General features: G+C 40.9%; 1 protein-coding gene across 3 annotated transcripts in view; it reads left to right on the plus strand.

Annotated features, from left to right (window-relative positions):
- LOC140466814 (coiled-coil domain-containing protein 87-like) overlaps positions 1-26,486 on the plus strand; it is a 101,720-nt gene that overhangs the window by 64,774 nt on the left and 10,460 nt on the right. For 2 of the 3 annotated variants that reach the window (XM_072562465.1, XM_072562466.1), the window contains 4 exons: positions 1,723-1,823; positions 5,375-5,490; positions 20,018-20,044; positions 22,523-22,693. In XM_072562465.1, the coding sequence (XP_072418566.1) occupies positions 1,723-1,823; positions 5,375-5,490; positions 20,018-20,044; positions 22,523-22,593 (315 nt within the window). In that variant the 3' untranslated portion in view covers positions 22,594-22,693. Of the gene's footprint in view, positions 1-1,722; positions 1,824-5,374; positions 5,491-20,017; positions 20,045-22,522; positions 22,694-26,486 lie in introns of those variants that run through there. The other variant, XM_072562467.1, reaches the window with a different exon arrangement.

Below are 26,486 nucleotides of genomic sequence, written 5' to 3' on the forward strand. Positions count from 1 at the left end.
GTATGAATCAAATTTTAAACTGCACCCACTGTGGTGGGATTTGAACTCAAATCCCAAGATCCTCCACCATCTCTCCTGTACCTCGGAACTGCTCCCTCCCGTGTTGCATCTTTGACATATTTCTTGCACAACAGATTTTCTTCGCCAGCCACTCCCAGCACTAGGAGAAAGTGAGAAAGGAGAACCTGGAGATCAGAACCAAAAAGTGTGCCACTGGAAAAGCAGAGCAGGTCAGGCAGCATCCGAGGAGTAGGAGAATCAACGTTTCGGGCATAAGGAACATTCTCCAGCTCCTCAAATGCTGCCAGACCTGCTGTGCTTTATCAGTGCTACAGTTTTCAAGTCCCAGCACTAGCTCCAATTAAAATATATCTTTCCTTTAGGCGGTGTAGACTGGTTTGAAGTAGTACAGGTTAGATTAAACTTGTGCAACTGTTCATGATTTTGAGCCCCCTTCTCAGACATGCAGCCATTCTACAGGTTGTTTCATACTGCAATCATGTGAATAAGCAGACAGTGCAGTTTGCTTTCTACCTGCATCAGAAACAATGAACAGTTCAGCTGCACATTATGAGCGCCCGGCCCATTTTTGGATCATATTGAATTTTATTGGACATCTTTCTTTCGACATCTTCCACAGTGCAGCACTCACTCAATTTGTGAAAATCCTTTAATGCCATGTGGGCATCGCTGGTTGAGCCAGCATTTATTGTCCATCTCCAGTTGCCCTATAGAAGCTAGTGATGAGTTTCCTTTTTGAATTACTGCAGTCCTTGGGGTTTTGAAATATCTACATGACCTTTAGGAAGGGATTTTAACCCCATGTCAGTTAAGAAACAGCACTTCAGGCTAAAGTCAGGGTGATATGTGGCTTGGAAGGGAACTTGATGTCCTTAGTAATTCTGTACAGTCAGTTCTTCTATACGTGATGGTTGCATTCTTGTGCAACTCCGCATTATAAAAAAATTGCGCTTTAGAAACAGCATGTAAAGTGTTGGCGATGTAATCGCATTACAGCCAACACATGTTTTAAAAGGTTGTGATTTAGAAACAATGTCCCCAATTTGTAAATCGTGTTACAGTGAATTCATGTTAACAAAATGCACGTTATAGCAGAACAACCAGTACTGTACTCCATTGTGCTCCACTCAGTACTGCACAATATCTGTTATATTCAAAATAAATTTTTTGTAAGTGTACAACTCATGGCTCATTCTAATGAAAAATTATTTGTGCAATACATGCAATCTTGTTGACATTCATTATAAACCTGATGTGGAAGTGCCAGTGTTGGACTGGGGTAGACAAAGTCAGAAGTCACACAACACCGAGTTAAAGTCCGACAGATTTATTTGTAATTACAAGCTTTTAGAGCACTGCTCCTTCATCACCTTGTGTGACATCTGATTTCGTTATAGATTATCAGTGATGTACTTCTAAAAATCTTTCTACTTCATGTCTAATAACAGTACTGAAACTTTCTAAAGCATAATAAGGGCAGTGATTAGATTTTTATGCAATTTTGACTCTACTTAATACAGTCAAAATGGATTTATGTCCATTCTACATGTTTACATTCTTAGAGCTGTACAAATTTTCGATATTGACAATTCTCTAGCCTCCATCAGAACCATTTAGTCACCTAAGAAAGGAAACAAAACAGTGAAATGTATGTCAACAGCTAGAATATAATAAAATTAATCTTATCTTTTGTTTCTGCAGGGCACAGACTACTTAAGAGTTGCCTTTCATTTATATGACAGCGAGGACGAAGGAGATGAGGCAATAAAATTACTTGTTGCTCAAGAAACAGAATTGAAACAGTAAATAGCTTCTGTTGGGAATTTGTTTCATAGATGTAGAATATTTTAAATTAGAATTAACTATCATTGTTTATAAATACTGATCAAACCGGGCTAGATTGTACAGTCAAAAACAAAACAGCGATACACAGCTTTGAACTTGAAGAAACAAACCTAAAAATGTAGCAATCTCTTTTGTACAGATTATCCCTTACCCAACATCACTTTAAACCTGACATGAGCTTATGTCATTACATAGTGTGCAGCAGCTGTAATATCGAAAATAATGTCACAAAGTGAGGTCATGGCATTGGGGCCATGCCACTGAACTAATAACACAGAGGCTGAGGCAAAAACTGTGAGGCCACGGCAGATGGTGAAATTTGAATTCAATTTATAAATCTGGAATGGTGACCACAAAATCATGCAGGATCCCATCAGCATCACTAATACCCTTTAGGGACAGAGGTCTTACATGGTCCATCATCCCTGCTCTGGCTACATATGACTCCAGACTCACAGCAATGTGGATCTCTAAATAAACAATAACTATATATAACTCATTATGTGTAAGAGAAGAAATGAAACATTTCTCTCCACTGCACTGGAAATTACATGAACAAACCTAGCCATGTTAAACCTGTTAAGTTCTCCTTACTAACATGTAGAGGCTTGTGCCAGTTTGGGAAAACTGTCAGACAGACCATTGAGGCAACAGCTTGACATAATCAGACACACAGAAGTATATATTAGAGAGCATGCTGCAGATACACCAATCGCCATTCCTGTGTCATACTGGCAGGTTAAATCCTTCACTGGTGGGGGCACAGTGATATATGGACAGATACCATACTATCTAATGGCATCAAGTTAAATCTGGACAAAGAAATCTGTTGATTACCACCTACCACCCATTCCTTAACATTCTGTTGATGAATCAATCTCCTTCATGTTGAACACCAATAGAAGGAATGTTGAGGGAACTGAGGAATGTACTCTGGGTGGGGGACTTCACTGTCAATAGCCTAGAGTGCCTCATCACCATACTGCTGACAAAGCTGGACACGTCACTAAGAACATGGGTTGCTAGACTGGATCTGCGATAGGTGGTGAGGGAAAAGCCTACTTGACCTTGTCCTCGCTAATGTATCTGTTATATTTGCATCTGTCCATGACAATATTAGTAGGATTTACCACTGCACAATTCTTGTGGAGGCAACATGTGGTCTTCACATTAAGGATACTCTCCATTATGAAGTGTGCTTATTTTGAACTCATCAAATTAGGAACGTGATGGACAATTAAACAATTAACACGAAGATCAGGTCCCACAGATTACCATTCTCAATAATTGTAGAGCCCAGCACATCAGTGCAAAAGATGAGGCTGAGGTTTGCAAGCAGCTTTTTGGCCAACTCCTGATGTCAGTCTTTAGCCAGTTCAATTCACTCCATATGATATCAAGGAACAGCCGACGACACTGAATATTGCAAAAGTGAAGAGCCCTTACAAATTTCAGCAACTCTACTAAAGATTAGTGCTCAAGCCCCTAGCGAAGCTGATCAGTACAGCTATAATGTTGATGTCTACCTAATAATATAGAAGATTGCTCACGAAAGGCCTGTCCACAAAAAAAGAAGTAAATCCAACCAAATTAATTAGTTGTATAGTTGGTTGACTTTTGATTGACACTACTATAAAGCAGTATTTGGTCAGGAATACCTTACAAACTAACACTCAATTTGGGTTCCAGCAGGGCCACTCATATCCTGAACTTATTGCAGCTTTAATCTAAGCACTAACAAAAACACTGAACTCCAGAGTTAAGATAAGATTGACTCTCTTTGATGCCAAAGCAGCTTTTGATGAAGTAAGGCAAAAAGGAACCCCTGGGAAATTGGTGTTAGTGCATATTAGGATGAAATTATTCTAACACAATGGAGCAAGGTTTTGGTTGTTAGAAGTCAATCATCCCAATCTCAAGACATCACAGAAGGTCCTCGGAATAGTATGTTGGGCCCAATCTTCTCAAGTGGCTTCATTCGTGGCCTTTCATTCATAAGAAGTTCAGAGATGGAACTATTCACTATGATTGCATAGCTTTCAGCACTATTTGCTGCTCCTTGGATATTGATACTTAAGCAGCCTATATCCATATTTAGCAAGATCTGGTCAGCATCCAGGCTTGTACTAATAGTAGCAATTAATATCTGCATTACGCAAATGCCAGGCAATAACCATCTTCAAATTGAGAGAATCTGATTATTTCCCCTTGGCATTACATTACATCATCATTATGAACCCCACTATCAACAGTGTGCATGATATCATTGACCAAAAACAACAGGACCAGCCATTTGAATACTGTGACTACAAGAGCCAGGCAGAGGTTGTGAGTAACTCCTTTCTTGATTTCCCAGTGCCTGTCTACCATTGAAAGGCATAGGCCAGGCATGTTTTCGGAATACTAACCACTTGCTTCAATCCCAGCCGCTACTATCAACACTGACTCCAGTCAGCACTGACATGTAATGCATACATCCCCAAGATGCAGTCCAGCAACTCACTCAGATTCATTAAACAGCATTTCAAACTACTACCTAGAAGGACAAGGGCAGCTGTTACATGGGAACATCACCACCCACAAATTCTCTCAAGCCACACAACATCTTGACTTGAGACTATATTGCCAATATTTCACTGTCGGCAGATCAAAACCTAGATACTTCCTAATTGCACTGTCGGTATACCTAGACCCCAAGGACTGTGGTGATTCAAGAAAGCAGTCATTATTACCTTCTTGAGGGTGGACAATAAATGCTGGTTGTGCTAGCAACTCCCATGTCCCCATGAATGAATATAAAAAGGCTGAATATTGAAATATTCTCACAAATAACAAATCAGTAAATAATTTCATATTTTAGTTTAAATTTTCTTGCAACAAAATAAATAATTATAATTGGATTTAGTTGAATAATTAGATTTAGTTCTGATTTTTTCATAATGGAGAAAGTTGACACTACATAATTATAAAATGTGGACAGTTGAGACTGAATGCAGTAATACTGAACTTGGTACACTTAAAATCCCAGATACACCTGAGCTTTTTAAAGGTTTTACAGCAAGATTAACATAATAAAAAATGCAAGATTTCATGAATTCCCTGATCACTTTCATTTTTTCTGTGGGGGATCGTCATTAGTACACCCTCCTTGGGAGAATAGAATGACTGACAGTAACTGGTGATTGTATTTTTATTCATGAATGAGACTATAACTAACGTTTATAGTCCATCCCTAGCTGCCCTTGAGAGGGTGGCAGTGAGCTACATTCTTCAACTGCTGCAGGCTATGTGCTGTAGGTTGTTCCACAGTGCTGTTAGGGAGTGAATGCTATTATACTGTCCATGTGCACAGTGCTGACATTGCTGTCTTTTTCAGAGTTGTAATGCTAGTGACTGCTGACATGTTTGCCGACAATGTCACTCCAACATCTGGGCTGTTATGGGTTCTATTTTTAATCATTATTGTGGCTCTAAGAATCTAATTTATCTTTTTCCTTTCCTATAACAGGAAACAAGAAATGGAAATTGCAGAAATTCGCCAACAAAAGGAGGAGTTTGTTGCTGGATCATGGAATATTAACTCTGTAATGCTTGGTGGCCTCGGAAAGGAACCACAATCACAAGGTAGCATTTTTATTTCCAGTAAACGTTTTTTTATTGTAGCCTATCTTATACAAGGAGAGCTACCTAAAATAGCTTTATAAGTGACAACCTAGTATGTTTGAGCATGGTTGAGAAAGAATGTTGCATGTTCCTATTGACAAGAACCATGTGAACATTGGGCTGGGATTGCATTAAGAAAAGCTAGTGGAATAGGATAGCTAGCCAGAGGAAGTGATTGTATACTTGACCTAGTCCAGGGGATTAGGGAGCTGACTCCATAGTCTCAAGCCTCCAGAGGAAGACTAATGAGTATTGACCAGAAAATGTTGGTTTGCTTCGCAATCTGCATCATGGCTCAGAGCCAACAGCTGATGGGGCTCGATAGACCATTGAACGTGGATCATATAGTGCTATTTGGTATTGGTGCTTGTTTTTGTGGTTAAATAAGATACAGAATCTTCCTAGGCCCTGAGCAAAGTGGGATATTGTGAGAAATTTGGAAGAATTGCATGATAAATTGAGTGAGACCTTTATTGCATAGAGAGCAGCAAGTCACATTTTCCAACGAAATTCCAGATGTTGAGCAAACAGTGAGAGATGCATTAACAGAGTTTATCACTCATTATCAGCTTCATTATTAGTTAATCTCACCTCATTAACTTATATTACCACCTGCTGGATAAAAGCTAGTTGCTAATAATTCCCAACATGAGAGCAAGAATGAGAACCTGTGACTCCAGCTCACCATTTCTCCTCCACCTCTCCATCTTGAACACCCAATACTAACATCTCATGGTATGCTGTATGGTCAAAAGGCATCAGGCACTTGCCAGCCACTTTTCATCATCATGGTATATATCATTTACAGTACACTTATGTAATACTATATTGGCACCTATCATTAGAATGCTACTGCAAGGACATTTTGCAAACAGGGACAGGCACCCAGCCCATGAATTGGACCAGACTGCATCTCAAACTCCAAACTTCAGTGGCTACCTGAATGCTCACACTATCTCTACTTCACCTTCTAGTACTTTGCTCCCTTGACCACATTTTTAAGGCCCACAGTATTTCAATCTTACCGTACAGTTTAGCGCAGACCCAAGACCAGACTGCTTGTCAGCAGCCATCAGTCACACGGCTGGACTTATTGCTACATCGTACAATGCAGGTAGTCCCATGCCTGCATCATATGATGGCTGTGTGTATGCCAAACACACTGCATATGCTGCAAACTAATGACCCGTTCTCAAAGTCAGTAGATTGGTCAAGATCAGGTGTCTGTATCTCTGCAGTCTGGGGTCTGGGCCCCAGTCAGCTATGTGGGACTGGTACAATTAGCAGGAGAGTTCACAGAAGAATCATAGAATCACCATAGTGCAGAGAGAGGCCATTTGGCTCATTGAGTCTGCGCTGAACCTCCAAAGAGAATCCCACCCAGACCAACTCCCCAACCTATCCCTGTAAGCCCTCATTTACCTAGTCTGCACATCCCTAGACACTACAGGACAATTTCCCATATACAATCCACCTAGTTGGCTCATCTTTTGCTGTGGGGGAAATCTAGAGGACCTGCCAAAAACCCACGTAAACACTCGGAGAATGTGCAAGCTCCATAGGGACAGTCATCCAAGGCTGGAATTGAACCCTAGGGCTGTGAGGCAACAGTGTTAACCACTGTGCTGACCTTTGTGGGAAGATAGTTAGATGTAAAGTCAGGGGTCTTGCCACTCATCATTCAGAACTGTTTGGCTAAGTCACTCAGTAGAATGGATCATGGTCAGTCCTAGATCCATTCATTAAAAATCAAGAAGGTTTGTCAGGGGCTGTTGCTGTGGGAGAGAGGCTAAAGTATTTAACCACTTTGACTTGAATGATATTGCTGGAATACAGAAAGGATTACAATATTGAAGGGGCCAATTCAATATGTAAAGTTGGGGGAGGGGGCGGAAACAATAGAGCATGGCACGGAAACGGGTTATGCGAGAGAGCAGAGTCATTGATGGTGAGCAAGACTCCTGGCTTCCACAAGGAGACAGTGCATTACAATACTGGCATGGTTACTTTATATGTCTGGGGCTGGGGTGGTGGTATGTGCAGATGAAGACAAGATGGGGAGACATGATAGATGAGTTTTGTCAGGAATTGGGGAAGTGCAAGGTCTATGGGGAGGGCTACCAGGAAGGGACTATTTACATATGGCAATACAAGACAGAGAGGCAGACCCTGAGACTCATTGTTTGAGGACCAACTTCTGTTGACCTCCATTGGGCTTCAATAACAAATGTGCAGTGAAAATGAAGGTGGCTGTGACCAAAGTGGATGGGTTATGTGTTTTATTCTGTAAGGGAGGGAGCGTTAAGTTCAAGTGATGTGAGGCCCTCGAAAGGGCAACAGCATCACACAAATACTCATACACTGAAGATAAAATACACAGTGAGCATTACACACTTTGTGACCCTTTGGCATTAGCCAACTGTGTGCATTGAAAATCTTTGGTCTAAGAAATTCTGATCAAATGCAAACTAACAGGTAAATCATACTTATGCATGTCATAGAGTCATAAAGTCAGAGTCCTACAGCACAGAGACAGGCCCTTTGGCCCAAACTGGTCCATGCTGATGAAAATGTTCATCCACACTAACCCCGTTTCCCTGTACTTGGCCCATATCCTTCTAATCCTTTCTTATCCATGTATTTGTCGAAATGCCTTTTTGTTAATAAGGCCATAAGACATAGGAGTGGAAGTAAGGCCATTCGGCCCATCAAGTCCACTCCGCCATTCAATCATGGTTGATGGGCATTTCAACTCCACTTACCCGCATTCTCCCCATAGCCCTTAATTCCTTGTGACATCAAGAATTTATCAATCTCTGCCTTGAAGACATTTAGTGTCTCGGCCTCCACTGCACTCCGCGGCAATGAATTCCACAGGCCCACCACTCTCTGGCTGAAGAAATGTCTCTGCATTTCTGTTCTGAATTTACCCCCTCTAATTCTAAGTCTGTGCCCACGGGTCCTAGTCTCCCCGCCTAATGGAAACAATTTCCTAGTGTCCACCCTTTCAAAGCCATGTATTCTCTTATAAGTTTTTATTAGATCTCCCCTTAATCTTCTAAACTCCAATGAATACAATTCCAGGATTCTCAGCCGTTCCTCGTATCTTAGACCTACCATTCCAGGGATCATCTGTGTGAATCTCCGCTGGACACACTCCAGTGCCAGTATGTCCTTCCTGAGGTGTGGGGACCAAAACTGGACACAGTACTCCAAATGGGGCCTAACCAGAGCTTTATAAAGTCTCAGTAGCACAACGGTACTTTTATATTCCAACCCTCTTGAGATAAATGACAACATTGCATTCGCTTTCTTAGTCATGGACTCAACCTGCATGTTTACCTTTAGCGAATCCTCGACTAGCACTCCCAGATCCCTTTGTACTTTGGCTTTATGAATTTTCTCACTGTTTAGAAAGTAATCCATGCTTGTATTCTTTTTTCCAAAGTGCAAGACCTCGCATTTGCTCACATTGAATTCCATCAGCCATTTCCTGGACGACTCTCCCAAACTGCCTAGATCCTTCTGCAGCCTCCCCATTTCCTCAGTACTACCTGCCTGTCCACCTATCTTTGTATCATCAGCAAACTTCGCTAGAATGTCCCCAGTCCCTTCATCCAGATCATTAATATATAATGTGAACAGCTGTGGCCCCAACACTGAACCCTGCGGGACACCGCTCGTCACCGGTTGCTATTCCGAAAAAGAACCTTTTATCCCAACTCTCTGCCTTCTGTCAGACAGCCAATCCTCAATCCATGATGTACCCACTTCAACCATTTCTGCTGACAGTACATACCATATGTGTAATACCCTCTGTGTAAAAAGGTTGCCCTCAGGTTCCCTTTTATTCTTTCCCCTCTAACCTTAAACTGATGCCCTCTAGTCCTCGATTCACCAACCCTAGGAAAAAGACTGAATGCATTCATCATCTCCATGCCTCTCATGATCTTATACACATCTATAAGGTCCTCCCTCAGTCTCCTACACTCTAAAGAAAAAGTGCTAGCTTGTCCAACCTCTCCTTTTAATTCAGACCATTGAGTCCTGGCAACATCCTTGTACATTTCTTCTGCACTATTTCCAGTTTAATAACATCCTTCCTATAACAAGGTGACCAAAACTGAACTCAATACTCCATGTGTGGCTTCATCAAAGTCCTGTACAACTGCAACATAACTTCCCAACCTCTATGTTCAGTGCCCATACTGACAAAGACTTGTGTGTCAAAAGCCTTCTTCACCACCCTGTATACCTGTGACTCCACTTTCAGAGAACTATGAACCTGAACTCCAAAATCCCTCTGTTCCATTACACTCCTTAAACCCCTACCATTCACAATTAACCTCCTACCTTGATTTGACGTTACAAAGTGCAATACCTCACAATTGTCTATTTGCCATTTCTCAGCCCACTTCCCCAGCTGATCAAGCTCCTGCTGCAATTTCTGATGATCTTCTTCACTATGCACAATTCTGCCCATTTTAATTTCAATCAGCAAACTTACTTTGTACATTCTCATCCAAATTATTGATGTAGACAATAAACAGCAATGGGCCCAACACCAATCCCTGAGGTACACCACTAGTCACAAACCTCAAGTCTGACAAGCATCCTTCCACTATTACTCTCTGCTTCCTACTATCAAGCCAATTTTGTATCCAATTTGCTAGCTCGCCCAATATTCCATGTGAACTAACCTTCCAGTGCAGCTTATCATATGGAACCTTATCAAAGGCCTTACTGAAATCTATATAGACTACTTCTATCACCCTGCCCTCATTAGCCTTCCTGGTTACTTCATCAAAGAACTCTAACAAATTTGTGAGGCATGATCTCCCACTCACAAAGCCATGTGGACTACTCCTAATCAAACCCTGTATTTCCAAATACATGTACATCTTATTCCTCAGAATCTTCTCAAGTAACTTACCCACCACAGGTGTTAAGCTTACTGGTCTACAGTTCTTTTCTTTGCAGCACTCCTTGAATAATGGCACAACATTCGCTACCCTCCAATCTTCTGGGACTTCACCCGTGGCCAACCATGATGCAAAAATATCAGCCAAATATGATGCAGTCATAATTCTACCTACTTGGAAAAATGGAGTCTAGTTGCCAAAGTAGCAGCAACTGATGATTTATCCATTGCCTACACATGGTTGCAGGAGCTGCTCACTTCACACCTTGGATCCTCTGTTCCTCAGAATGTCATCTTCTTTCTTTCCCTCACACTATGTCACAGTGCAATTCCAGGTTCTGCAGTTGGGATGTAGGGAACCTATCCTACATTGGAGCTGTTGGCCTTGGAAATTTGGTCAGGTGACCTTGGAGTCCTTTTATATGGACGGTCCAGACGTATTGCCTTGAGGGAAGTATGCCCTCCTCAGCATGACATCTCACAGAGTGGAAGGAAGAGTGGAGATGGATAGCCTGGCTACTTCTGGTGTATCCTAAGAGGAGATTTCTGGGGCCATCATCTCCCTATCTCCTTGCATTGGTGTTGAGCATCAACAGGTGGAATGATGGAGTGCTGATGCACGCGTAAATCCAGCAAACTCTGAGTTCCGGACCCGGCTGTCCATAGCAACTGCCAATCTGACAATAGAGGCAGCCAGATGCTTGCATGCTAGAGTCAGCATGGTGCAAATGAGTGGGGCCAAACCTGCAGCATTTGTACCAGGTTGTCCAGTGCCTCTGACAAACCTGTCTGCATTTTAATCAAGTTCTTAATCACCAACAACTTGGGCTGAACATGTCTTTGGTTTCTGACAGTCCTCCGAGTTACCTGGTGTGGTTCTTCCCTTTACCAGCTGGTGGAGGCATGGCACTGAATTGCTCACAAGGTGTATCCTCTGACGTGTTTGTGCTGTTTCCTTCTAAGCTGGAGGAAGGCATGTTTGCTGGACAGGCCTCTTGACAATGAACACTACACACCCCACTGAGGCCTGTCCAAAAGAAGTAATGCTGTAACCCAGGGGTAAAAGTTGAGGCATGTTAACATCAGTGCCAGGACATGGAGGCTTCCACATTGAGTGGTCTCAGCATTCTCTGGTCTGCCCTAATATCCTCGCCTCATAGTGAGTGAGGAGGTTAATGTACAGCTTGCCCTTTCAAGGCTGTTTTCCCTTGAAAGGAGAGAAAGTGAGGGATTGAGCAAAATAACTTTTGATTGAGGGTCTGAGTGAGATACACTTCTTGTGCTGGTGCAGGTGGGGGAAATGTGGTGCGGTAATCCAGGTGAATGAATGAGTAGGCAGTGCAGAGGTCATGCAGGGTTCATGGCACGGGAGCGCTGGATATGTGCATGTATGAGAGATGTTGATATGGGAAGATAGTAAGCATGGTAGCATGAGTTGGGAGGTGGGTGCAGTAGCAGAAGCTGGTGGTGGCACTTATATTGGTGGAACAGAGAAATATATCAACCTTCTTTCATTATCGCTGGGCATTCCTCTGGACGATAGAGATTGCACTGCCCTGGGTGGCACCCTTGGGCCAGGCTGGCAGAGTCTTGTGACATGGCCTTCTCCATACCACATCATCCACCACTGACCTCCAGATCCCTGTCTGTAAAGCAGATCGCCAATTTCTCCTTCTTCGCCATGCTTGGGGTGAATGTCTGCAATGATGCATAACACTCTCCTGGCACCTCTCCTGCCTTATTAGTTTTGATAAACTGTAGAGGTTGGTCACTTGTGATGTAGCATTCAAGGATGCAGCATATGCACTTGGGACTTTAATGCAAAGTGGATGCACTTCTAATAGAAGCATGGATCTCATTGCATGTCATGTCATACAGTCATAGAGATGTACAGCATGGAAACAGACCCTTCGGTCCAACCTGTCCATGCCGACCAGATATCCCAACCCAATCTAGTCCCACCTGCCAGCATCCAGCCCATATCCCTCTAAACCCTTCCTATTCATATACACATCCAAATGCCTCTTAAATGTTGCAGTTGTACCAGCCTCCATTACATCCTCTGGCAGCTCATTCCATACACGTACCACCCTCTGCGTGAAAACGTTGCCCCTTAGGTCTCTTTTATATCTTTCCCCTCTCACCCTAAACGTATGCCCCCCTAGTTCTGGACTCCCTGACCCCAGGGAAAAGACTTTGCCTATTTACCCTATCCATGCCCCTCATAATTTTGTAAACCTCTATAAGCTCACCCCTCAGCCTCCGATGCTCCAGGGAAAACAGACCCAGCCTGTTCAGCCTCTCCCTATAGCTCAAATCTTCCAACCCTGGCGGCAACATCCTTGTAAATCTTTTCTGAACCCTTTCAAGTTACACAACATCTTTCCAATAGGAAGAGACCAGAATTGCACGCAATATTCCAACAGTGGTCTAACCTGTACATCCGCAACATGACCTCCCAACTCCTGTACTCAATACTCTGACCAATAAAGGAAAGCATGCCAAACACCTTCTTCACTATCCTATCTACCTGCAACTCCACTTTCAAGGAGCTATGAACCTGCACTCCAAGATCTCTTTGTTCAGCAACACTCCCTAGGACCTTACCAGTAAGTGTATAAGTCCAGTTAAGATTTGCTTTCCCAAAATGCAGCACCTCGCATTTATCTGAATTAAACTCTATCTGCTACTTCTCTGCCCATTGGCCCATCTGGTCCAGATCCTGTTGTAATCTGAGGTACCCCTCTTCACTGTCAACAACATCTCCAATTTTGGTGTCGTCTGCAAACTACTAACTGTACCTCTTATGCTCACATCTATATCATTTACATAAATGACAAAAAAGTAGAGGGCCCAGCACCGATCCTTGTGGCACTCCACTGGTCACAGGCCTCCAGTCTGAAAAACAACCCTCCACCCCCATCCTCTGTCTTCTAACTTTAAGCCAGTTCTGTATCCAAATCATTAGTTCTCCTTTTATTCCATGAGATTTAGCCTTGCTAATCAGTCTCCCATGGGGAATCTTGTCGAACGCATTACTGAAGTCCATATAGATCACATCTATCACTCTGCCCTCATAAATCTCCTTTGTTACTTCTTCAAAGAACTCAATCAAGTTTGTGAGACATGATTTCCCACGCACAAAGCCATGTTGACTATCCCTAATCAGTCCTTGCCTTTCCAAATACATGTACATCCTATCCGTCAGGGTTCCCTCCAACAACTTGCCCACCACTGAGGTCAGGCTCACCGGTCTATAGTTCCCTGGCTTGTCTTTACTGCCCTTCTTAAACAATGACACCACATTTGCCAACCTCCAGTCTTCCAGCACCTCACCTGTGACTATCGATGATACAAATACCTCAGCAAGAGGCCGAGCAATCACTTCTCTAGCTTCCCACAGAGTTCTCGGGTATACCTGATCAGGTCCTGGGGATTTATCCACTTTATGCGTTTCAAGACATCCAGCACTTCCTCCTCTGTAATCTGGACATTTTGCAAGATGTCACCATCTATTTTCCTACAGTCTATATCTTCCATATCCTTTTCCAAAGTAAATACTGATGCAAAATATTTATTTAGTATCTCCCCCATTTTCTGTGGCTCCACACAAAGGCTGCCTTGCTGATCTTTGAGGGGCGCTATTCTCTCCCTAGTTACCCTTTTGTCCTTAATATATTTGTAAAAACCCTTTGGACTCTCATTAATTCTATATGCCAACACTATCTCATGTACCCTTTTTGCCTTCCTGATTTCCCTCTTAAGTACACTCCTACTTTCTTTATACTCCTCTCAGGATTCACTTGATCTATCCTGTCTGTACCTGACATATGCTTCCTTCTTTTTCTTAAACAAACCTCAATTTCTTTAGTCATCCAGCATTCCCTATACCTACCAGCCTTCCCTTTCACCCTGACAGGAATATACTTTCTCTGGATCCTTGTGATCTCATTTCTGAAGGCTTCCCATTTTCCAGCCGTCCCTTTACTTGCGAACATCTGCCACCAATCAGCTTTCGAAAGTTCTTGCCTAATACTGTCAAAATTGGCCTTTCTCCAGTTTAGAACTTCAACTTTTAGATCTGGTCTATCCTTTTCCATCACGATTTTAAAACGAATAGAATTATAGTCGCTGGCCCCAAAGTGCTCCCCCACTGACACCTCAGTCACCTGCCTTGCCTTATTTCCTAAGACAATAGACAATAAACAATAGGTGCAGGAGTAGGCCATTCTGCCCTTCGAGCCTGCACCACCATTCAATATGATCATGGCTGATCATTCTTAATCAGTATCCTGTTCCTGCCTTATCTCCATAACCCTCGATTCCACTATCGTTGAGAGCTCTATCCAACTCTTTCTTAAATGAATCCAGAGACTGAGCCTCCACTGCCCTCTGGGGCAGATCATTCCACACAGCCACCACTCTGGGTGAAGAAGTTTCTCCTAATCTCTGTCCTAAATGGTTTACCCCGTATTTTTAAGCTGTGTCCTCTGGTTCGGCACTCACCCATCAGTGGAAACATGTTTCCTGCCTCCAGGGTGTCCAATCCTTTAATAATCTTATATGTCTTAATCAGATCCCCTCTCAGCCTTCTGAACTCAAGGGTATACAAGCCCAATCGCTCCAGTCTTTCAGCGTAAGGTAGTTCCGCCATTTCAGGAATTGACCTCGTGAATCTACGCTGCACTCCCTCAATAGCCAGGTCAAGTTTTGCAACTTCTCTAGTAGGTGCATCCACATACTGAATCAGAAAATTTTCTTGAACGCATTTAACAAATTCCTCTTCATCTAAACTTTTAACACTATGGCAGTCCCATTCGATGTTTGGAAAGTTAAAATCCCCGACCATAATTACCCTATTATTCTTACAGATAGCTGAGATCTCCTTTCAAGTTTGTTCCTCAATCTCCCTCTGACTATTGGGAGGGTCTATAATACAATCCCAATCCCTTTCTTATTTCTCAGTTCCACCCAAATAACTTCCCTGGATGTATTTTCGGGAATATCCTCCCTCAGCACAGCTGTAATGTTATCCCTTATCAAAAATGCAACTCCCCCTTCTCTCGTGCCTCCCTTTCTATCATTCCTGTAGCATTTGTATCCTGGAACATTAAGCTGCCAGTCCTGCCCATCCCTGAGCCATGTTTTTATAATTGCTATGATATCCCAGTCCCATGTTTCTAACCGTGTCCTGAGTTCATCTGCCTTCCCTGTTAGGCCCCTTGCATTGAGATAAATGAAGTTTAATTTATTAGTCCTATCTTGTCCCTGCCTGCCCTGACTGTTTGATTCACTTCTGTTCTCAACTGTACCAGTCTCAGATTGATCTCTTTCCTCACTATCTCCCTGGGTCCCACCTCCCCCCCCACCCTTACTAGTTTAAATCCATCCAAGCAGTTCAAGCAAATTTCCCTGCCAGTATATTAGTCCCCTTCCAATTTAGGTGCAATCCATCCTTTTTGTACAGGTCACTTCTACCCCAAAAGAGATTCCAATGATCCAAAAATGTGAATCCTTCTCCCATACACCAGCTCCTCAGCCATGCATTCATCTGCTCTGTCCTAACTAGCTTGTAGCCCTGGGAGTAATCCAGATATTACTACCATGTGTCGGACCCTATAAGTGTTTAATAGAATATTTCTGGTATGAATACTGCACACAGTTATGGAGGAACTCAATCTTTTATGGTCAGCATTTTCAGAGCATGAGAAGAATATCCATGCTACCTGGCACATTGGATTCTTATCCAGCACCAAAAAGTTTCAAAGCAATATATTTCTACAACCATTTTCCTCTGTATGCACACCGCATCACAGAATATTACAGAATAAACCATGTTGTACATACGTGGTGGCTACTACGTTTGAGCTACTAAAAATGTTCCAATAAGATGAAACCAAATGACTTTTCTGGTCAGGCCATATTTGGAGTATTGTGCGCAGTCTTGGGCCCCATATCTCAGGAAGGATATACTACCTCTGGAGCAGTTTCAGAGGAGAGAGTCACAAGAATGGTACCAGGAATGAACAGCCTAACATAAGAGGAATGTTTGAGGACTCTGGGTCTATACTGTATGGAATTTAGAAGGATTGGGTGGGGGTTGGTGGCGGGATGTGGTGGGGAGGCGGGTGGAATCTAATTGAAACTTACAGAATTCTGAATGGCCCGAGTGGATGTCGGGAAGATATTTCCATTGGTAGGATAGACTTGAACCCAAGGGCACAGCCTTAAAATAAAGGGAAGAACTTATAGAATGGAGATAAGGAGAATCTTCAGCTGGAATCTATGGAATTCACTGCCACAGAAGGCTGTGGAAGCCAGGTCATGGAGTATATTTAAGACAGAGATAGATAGGTTCTGATTGTAAAGGCAATGAAAGGTTATGGGCTGAGAGTGGAAAATTGGGTTTGAGAAACTTTTATCAGCCAAGATTGAATGGTGGAGCAGATTTGATAGGCTGAATGGCCCAATTTCAGCTCCTATGTCTTATGGATTAAGCATGGTTGCACACCTGAGTGTGTGGAATGTCTGAAAGTAGGTGTTAAGGATGATTATTTTGAATAATGTATTTGCATTGAAGAGCAAAAAAAACCACAGGTGAGTTAAAAATGATGTACAACAAATATTGCAATATGAACTCTTCCATTTGGATAACTGTCTATTTTGAAACATAAGATACTCACTCAACAATACAACACCAAGCCCATTGGTATCAAGTAAGGTTGATCTTTGATTGAGTTCCAGATACCATACAAATATTATTTGATATAAAACTGAGAAAATCAGATTTCTGAAAATTCAGTGGCATTTGGGCACTTTATTTCAAGTAAATACTTGTTTCCATTGTGTATGGCTCTACTCTTATATCATTGTGTTTTAGTTGTTCTGAATATTAGAATTTTGATCTTTAAATTGTCAATGGAGGAAGAGTTATTTCTGAAGAGTCTAAATTACCGGTTAGTGTCATAGAGTCATACAGATGTGCAGCATGGAAACAGACGCTTTGGTTCAACCCGTCCATGCCGACCAGATATCCCAACCCAATCTAGTCCCACCTGCCAGCACCCGGCCCATATCCTTCCAAACCCTTCCTATTCATATACCCATCCAAATGCCTCTTTAATGTTGCAATTGTACCAGCCTCCACCACTTCCTCTGGCAGCTCATTCCATACTTGTACCACCCTTTGTGTGAAAAATGTTGCTCCTTAGGGCTCTTTTATATCTTTCCCCTCTCACCCTAAACGTATGCCCTCTCGTTCTGGACTCCCCGACTTTGCCTATTTACCCTATTCATGCCCCTCATAATTTTGTTAACCTCTATAAGTTCATCCCTCAGCCTCCGATGCTCCAGGGAAAACAGACCCAGCCTGTTCAGCCTCTCCCTATAGCTCAGATCCTCCAACCCTGGCAACATCCTTGTAAATCTTTTCTGAACCCTTTCAAGTTACACAACATCTTTCCGATAGGAAGGAGACCAGAATTGCATGCAATATTCCAACAGTGGTCTAACCAATGTCCTGTACAGCCACAACATGACCTCCCAACTCCTGTACTCAATACTCTGACCAATAAAAGAAAGCATACCAAATGCCTTCTTCACTATCCTATCTACTTGCTACTCCACTTTCAAGGAGCTATGAACCTCCACTCCAAGGTCTCTTTGTTCAGCAACACTCCCCAGGACCTTACCATTAAGTGTATAAGTCCTGCTAAAAATTGCTTTCCCAAAATGCAGCACCTCGCATTTATCTGAATTAAACTCCATTTGCCTCTTCTCTGCACATTGGCCCATCTGGTCAAGATCCTGTTGTAATCTGAGGTAACCCTCTGCGCTGTCCACTACACCTCCAATTTTGGTGTTATCTGCAAACTTACTAACTGTATCTCTTATGCTCACATCCAAATCATTTATGTAAATGACAAAAAATAGAGGCCCCAGCACTGATCCTTGTGGCAATCCACTGGTCACAGGCCTCCAGTCTGAAAAACAACTCTCCGCCACCACCTTTGAGCCAGTTCTGTATCCAAATGGCTAGTTCTCCCTGTATTCCATGAGATTTAACCTTGCTAATCAGTCTCCCATGGGGAACCTTGTCGAACGCCTTACTGAAGTCCATTTAGCTCACATCTACCACTCTGCCCTCATCAATCATCTTTGTTACTTCTTCAGAAAACTCAATCAAGTTTGCGAGACATGATTTCCCACGCACAAAGCCATGTTGACTATCCCGAATCAGTCCTTGCCTTTCCAAATACATGTACATCCTGTCCCTCAGGATTCCCTCCAACAACTTGCCTACTACCGAGGTCAGGTTCACTGGTCTATAGTTCCCTGGCTTGTCCTTACCACCCTTCTTAAACAGTGACACCACGTTTGCCAACCTCCAGTCTTCCAGCACCTCACCTGTGACTATCGATGATACAAATATTTCAGCAAGAGGCCCAGCAATCACTTCTCTAGCTTCCCACAGAGTTCTCGGGTATACCTGATCAGGTCCTGGGGATTTATCCACCTTTATGCATTTCAAGACATCCAGCACTTCCTCCTCTGAAATCTGGACATTTTGCAAGATGTCACCATCCATTTCCCTACAGTCTATATCTTCCAAATCCTTTTCCACAGTAAATACTGATGCAAAATACTCACTTAGTATCTCCCCCATTTTCTGCAGCTCACAAAGACCACCTTGCTGATTTTTGAGGGGCCTTCTTCTCTCCCTTGTTACCCTTTTGTCCTTAATGTATTTGTAAAATCCTTTTGAATTCTCCTTAATTCTATTTGCCAAAGCTATCTCATGTCCCCTTTTTGCCCTCCTGATTTCCCTTTTAAATATACTCCTACTTCCTTTATACTCTTCTAAAGATTCACTCGATCTTTCCTGTCTATGCCTGACGTATGCTTCCTTCTTTTTCTTAACCAATCCCTCAATTTCTTTAGTCACCCAGCAATCCCTATACCTACCAGCCTTTCCTTTCACCCTAACAGGAATATACTTTCTCTGGATTCTCGTTATCTTGTTTCTGAAGGCTTCCCATTTTCCAGCTGTCCCTTTACCTGCGAACATCTGCCCCCAATCAGCTTTCGAAAGTTCTTGCCTAATACCGTCAAAATTGGACTTTCTCCAATTTAGAACTTCAACTTTTAGATCTGGTCTATCCTTTTCCATCACTATTTAAAATCTAATAGAATTATGGTCGCTGGCCTCAAAGTGCTCCCCCACGGACACCTCAGTCACCTGCCCTGCCTTATTTCCCAAGAGTAGGTCAAGGTTTGCACCTTCTCTAGTAGGTACATCCACATACTAAATCAGAAAATTATCTTGTACGCACTTAAGAAATTCCTCTCCATCTAAACCTTTAACACTATGGCAGTCCCAGTCTATGGAAAGTTAAAATCTCCTACCATAACCACCCTATTATTCTTACAGATAGCTGAGATCTCCTTACAAATTTGTTCTTTATTGTCTGCAGTTACCTGTGATATATAACTTCAAGGCTAAAGGAAATATAGAATTGTTTTATTTTAGTATTGGTTTGGTCATTTTCTTTTCTTTTGCCTTTACAGTTGCCAAGGTAAGGTTGTCCACTGCAGGTGAGAGACAATGACTTTTGTGTCATATCATTTTACATCCTGTTATAATGCAGATAGTCATATACCAGCAGGTCTAAGTGCCTTGAAATAACCTAGAGTAAAATAAATCTATATATATTTCAAGCACATGTCATAATCATGACAAGCACAGAATATTAATAAACTTTCTCATTTCAGGGAATGCTTACTAACATAGTAGCATGCAAGAATTTTAAATTGCTGTAATTGAAGTTATCAATAACGTTCTCCTTACTGCTGAAGCTATTTGCACTCTTTTATTTTTCATAAATTAGAAGTTACAGTTGGATCAATTAATCATCAAGGTGTTTTTAGTAGAGTTTTTCTGAGGTGTGAATATGTGTTTCGACAAGTTGCTATCCCTAAGAGACTTCAAATTAAACTGCTAAATGATCCGTATGAAGAGGACAAAATGGAATAGAATTTAGGTAAACCTCATGGGATATGTATATATTTTCTCCATAAGGCTGCATTTTTCTTCATTTAGCTTAGAGTACTTGGGTACAGGTTCTTAAAGATCAACTCTCAGAGATGAGAGTTGAAAAGCAGTTGTCCACTTGCAGCAAATGTATTAACATTTCTGAACAGGTTAATTAGAAAATATCTATATTTTCAATTAAATACATAATTGCTCAAAATTATTGTTTGCAGTCAAAGGTAATTGGCAAAGATTGTTACTATGTATGTTATTACATCTTTGCTGATTAAATTGGGACATTGTTGTCTTTGATTGTATTAACACTTAATTTAAGGTAGTTTTGACTATTCAATTTTTTAACAAGGACCTGTAAAGTTGGAAAGGATTTTGGCTCTACTTCGTAATAGAAGAGCTTTCTCAAGAAATAGATTTGTTTGGCACCACACTCCGCATTTGATGCACTCTAGGAGTGCTATTTCTCAGAGAATTACAAAGAAATAACATCAAAACAGGCCAGAGATTTAACAAGAAGATTTTGATATTTGTTTGCCATGTGAACAATTGTCATTAATCCATAACCCTATACATTTCTCCAAATCATGTTATATGTATATAAAATAGAATCGAACAGTACAGAAGGACCTTTAAAGAAACTGTGTATCTTTAAGGATCTTTAAAGGAAGGCTGCAGTGACTTCCCTATCATCTGTGTCTTCTGGTTACAGACCCTTCTGTCATTGAAAAGTTTCTCCTCATTTATTCAATCAAAATCTTTCACAACTTTGAATATTTCTATTAAATCTTATCTTAGACCTAAGGAGAACAACCTTAACTTCTCCAGTCTTTCCACATAACTGAAATCCCTCATCTCTGTTAGTGTTCGAGTCAATCTCCTCTACACTCTACATAGCCTTGACTTTCTTTCCCACATATGGAGTACATAGTTTGACACAGTATACCAGCTCGGGCTTCACCTTATAAAGTTTTGACGTAATTCCCTTACAATATGGATTCCTTTAATAATAAAATCATATACATTTTTAACAGCATTCACTTCTTGCCTTATCACCTCCAAAGATGAGTGAGAATTCTTCTTGTCATGTGTCTTCCCAATGGCTAGTTCAGATTTTAAGTTTACAGATCATTGTCTGTAAACCTACATAGATGATTGTTAGCAAGCTATGGCTTTAGATAAATGGAGACAAGTTCTCTGGAACAATTTCATTCAACCTTCCAATGTTTAATATTGGCTTCATATCAATACACCTGTATTGTTTTGTGCCTCCCTTTAGTTTTCAGAATAATTAACATTGCCTCTTAAAAACTGAATATTATCTGCAAATATGGAATCCATTGTTTCTGATTGAACTTATAAATCATCATGTAACAATGAAAAATAAAGTTGAAAACCAAACCCTTTAGAATCCTTCACACTGCTTCCAATAACTCCAATAACTCCATAGTATCCCTTTTCCCTCCTTCAATCCAGGTTTTCATCCAGTTTTCCATTGTTTCCTAATTATGCATTTAATCTTCATAGCCTCCTGTGTGAAAAATCATGCACATCATATTGATTGCATTTTTTCTACCACCTATATCTGTTAAAATAACACCCATCAGGTTTGTTAGATATGATTTTCCTTTCTGAAATCCTTTTGACTTTTTAACTATTTCTGATTGTTTTTTCTTCAACTAGATACACAGTAACTTCATGTTGAACTGTTGATTTGTGAATTTGTAATCTCAACCATACTGTCACCAGTGGTGCCTCACTGGAAGGAATATCAGAAAATCTTATCCTGTCCCATTCCCTACAACATTGAATGCTGTATACCTCCTAAATGCAAGCAGGAAATACTTTCAATTAAACTACAGTACCGAATGGCTCAGAACGGGATAAAATTGATAAACCCAAGCTTTTGAATGAAGGATGCTGTGGTTTCTTTAATAAAAATGCCTCAAGTGCGTGTAAAAAAAAGGACAAACTCTATCTGCATTTTTTTATTATTCCTCCAAACCCATCTCACCCCCTTCTCATAATAGGAGTATGTAGAGGTTCAGAAGCGGCTTGGGAAGAAACCTTACCTAGAAGATCTAGAGGAGATCCAGAATAGACTGCAACATATTTGGACCACTCTGTACATCCCTGATTCGGAACGTCTTGATATGGCTATTAAATACAGTTCATTTAAACACAAAATTCGTGTTTCAAAGGTATGTGGATAGAATAGGCTTAAGTTGGTTCAGCATCTTTTACCATAAATATTGTGTGCTTACATATATTCTTTTTGAAGGAAGTTTGTGTGTATCTAGCTTTTAATAGTTTTATGGTGTAACATCACTAAGCATTTCTAAGGTATATCTGCTGAACCTTCTAATGCTCATTTACAAAGCTCTGTATCCCCTGAATAAGTTATAAATCACACAACACCAGGTAATAGTCAAACAGGTTATAGTCCAACTATAACCTGGTGTTGTGTGATTTATAACTTTGTCCACTCCAGTCCAACACTGGCACCTCCACATCATGGCTCCTCTGAAAAAGTCTGACACACAAATTTCCTAGATTTGTACACCGTGTTACGTGGCTTAATGTGATCAAGGAAAAAGCAAGGTCAAGAACTATCTTCAGACTTCTGCTTCTTTATGCCACTAGTTATTAAATACAAAAACTAATCGCTACGCTAAATGGTATTCAGACATATGCCAGATTCTAATCTTACTGTTACGTTATTGAAAGATTATTGCATAAATTCTATAACCTGTGCTTGTCAGTCTGTTTCACATGCTTCTCTCTACATATTTCTGCCATTCTCATGGCTGGACTTGTAGGCTTCTGCCTAGCTCTCTGTGTGTTTTTCTCTCACTCCTCTCTAACTCCACTCATTGTATTATTAATGTCCAGTGCGGAGCAACTCTGTGACATCAACACGGGATTACGCCATGCTCCTAAAATCCTGACAGAACAATGCAAATAATATGTTGTTGCAAATTTTTACCCCTAAGGTTTGGTGCCGCGTGGTTTGAAGTCATGTGATTGCAACTGTGACTTCTAGGATTTGATAACAAATCTTTGCACATTTCTAAGCATTTATTAAAAACTGGATCCTATACAATACTTAAGCAAATTGCAGTCAGTCTCACTGCATCCAAAACTGTTTGGGCCACCAAGACTTTGTGCAGGGCCCTGACTTTTTTGATATTACGACAGCTATGCATTATCTAATATCTTTAATCTGATAAAACGTTTCAAGGTACTTCAGAGTAATATTGTAAAACAAATTATGGCACCAAACTACAGGCCAGATGACTAAGGCCTTAGTTATAAGGATAGGTTTTAAGGAAATCTGAAAAGAATAACGCAAAATAATGAGGTGGAGAAATATAAGAAGGGAATTCCAGAACGTGGGGACTCATTGACTAAATGTGCAGCCGCAATAATAGAACAAAAATAAAATCAGGGTGCTCAAGAGGCACAGATATCTTGGAGTGTTGTGGGACTGGAGGGGATTACAGAGAGAGGGAAGGACAAGGCCAAGGAGGGACTTGGAAATGAAGATGAGAATTTTAAAATTAGAATATTGTCAATATTGATCATTTAGCAGCAGTGGAAGTGCTTAGAGAAGTAATGTTGAGATTAAGCTTGGTTTCATCAACATGTGTATGAAACTAATGCTGTGTTTTCTTGGGAGAAATAGCAGGGTATCAAGGAGTCGACTACAGAAGTGATTGTGTAGGAGCAGAATGATAAATCATTGCAATGGAAACTCTGAATACACTTAGATAGATAAGATTGGAACTTGAGAGCAGATCCATTCAGCTGGATGGCAGTGACAAAGGGTTGGAGGAGGATGGTGTAGTCAATGTGTCAAAGACTGCAGACAGGTCAGAAGGATGAGCAGGGAAAGTTTATCCTTGTCATAGTTGTGTTTGAAATTTCTTATGATCTTAGTAAGAGTCATTTTGGTACTGCAGCACAGCTGGAAATCTGATGAAGTGAATTCGGATGGAGAATTTCAGGAAATACGGGCGTAGATTTGGGCAGTGACAGCACATTCAATGATTTTGCAGAATCCTGGGATGTTTCAGATGGGCCTGTAGTTTGGAAGGACTGTGGAGTTGAGGGACTCTTTGAGGAGAGGTCAACGACAGCATATTTAAAGAAATGGATCTATGTACCGTTGCTCCAAATATACCAGTTATTAATGCTATCTGAATTGCCATTTGTTCACCTCAAAATGTAGGTTTTGTTAATGAAATAACTGTAGAGTGCTAATGATCTTATCTATTTTATATTTAATTTGTGTACATGCATTGGATGACATTAATCTTTTCAATACAATGTAGAATCACATCATAGAAGAAACTTATCTATCTATAATACCTGTAGGTGACACTCTAACTAGTATATTCAATGTGTCACAACTTACCTGCCACATACACGTGTGAAATGCAGTAACTGCCTTTTGGCAGTGACGGTGGGTTTTAATAAACTCTTCCACACGCAGTTGCAAGATTTAGCCACCAAGTGTTGCTGTGGAGGAGTTTAAAATTTCTTGGCCTCCAGTATGCCAGTTAGCAGTTAGAACTAAATACTACTTTGAAAATTATCATTCCTAATGTTTTGCAACCGTACCAGTTTCCTGAGGCTTGCTATTGGACATCCAAGACCTCCTCTGTTCTGCCAGACTTTGATCATGTGTCTACACCCTAATGGGACTGCCTCATCCAGTACTTCTCCTGTATCCACACGTCCATTCTTAGCACTTTATATTCCTTAATGTGCTGGGCTGCCTCACTACCATCACTAAATAATTCTATTTTTGTGATCAACAGTTCCACTGTGATCTGACCTGATTTTTCCATTGGCTGCCCTGCCCCATCTCCACCGTCACTGATCTCTTTCATTCTGAGTTTATCCATCAGATATTGCCAACTTTTGCAAATTAATCACATTTATGACATGATTTCTTCACCAAATCCATCCTCACTTGTGATCCTGAAAGACACACTGTAAAATCTTGTGGTGTTTCTGCTTCTGAGTTTTTTTCAGGGAGCTGATTAAAAACCGTGTTTAGTCAGCTTATCCCTCAGCAACTCAGCCATGCTTATAAACATAAGGTTAGAGAAGATTCAGATCACGTGAGGTGGAAAACCAACTTGATGCATTTTGGCTACCAAAAAATACTTTTTTTTTCTTGAGTTAATTTTGAGATTTTCTTACAGGCTAATTTTTCATTTTCATTGCACATAGTAGAAAACCGTGTGGACCCTGCTGGACACATCCATCCATTTACAACACTTGCTCATTACTACTTTGTCTCTTACCACCAACAACTTGCTAATTTGCCTTCAATCCCACAAGCTTCAACTTTAGCAAACCGTATCTTATGAGAAACCTCATCAGATGCCTTCTGAAAGTCTATGTAACTTACATTCATAGATACTCCCCTATTCACCTCTTTATTTGCTACTTCAAAAAGCATTGAGGTTTGTCAGGTTTAATCTATCAGTTACAATTTTTTTCTTCTCAGTTGAAAAATTCAGGGTGTTCAGTCATTGTGTCCTTTAAATTGTAGACCCTAGTAATGACTTATACTACAATATAAGGAACACAAAATGTTGTATGGAATTTCAGCTGTTTAGAATTTGATTATTCCACACTAGTTCACTTCTCCAATGTTTTGAAAATGGAAGCTATTTTGTGTATTATTCAAACTTCCCAAATGGGCATTCTTCTTCACAATGTAATGTAAAGTACTTTACTGATGAGATATTGAGCTGCATTGTTATGTAACGATGTTCAATTTTATTAGCACAAAATATTTGTTCTGTTGCATCACTGTTAATTACCTTGGACTTTTAGAACTAAACTTTGCCTCACAATATTGTAGCTGATCAATATTTTGTTTCCAAAAAAAATCATATCCTAAAAAAACTTATATCCTAAACTTTAAATTTCTCAACCTCCAGCATCAATTGGCAGAGATGAAATACAGTTGTCCAC

Source organism: Chiloscyllium punctatum, chromosome 44, assembly GCF_047496795.1.
Source record: "Chiloscyllium punctatum isolate Juve2018m chromosome 44, sChiPun1.3, whole genome shotgun sequence".
Classification (NCBI taxonomy): Eukaryota; Metazoa; Chordata; class Chondrichthyes; order Orectolobiformes; family Hemiscylliidae; genus Chiloscyllium; species Chiloscyllium punctatum.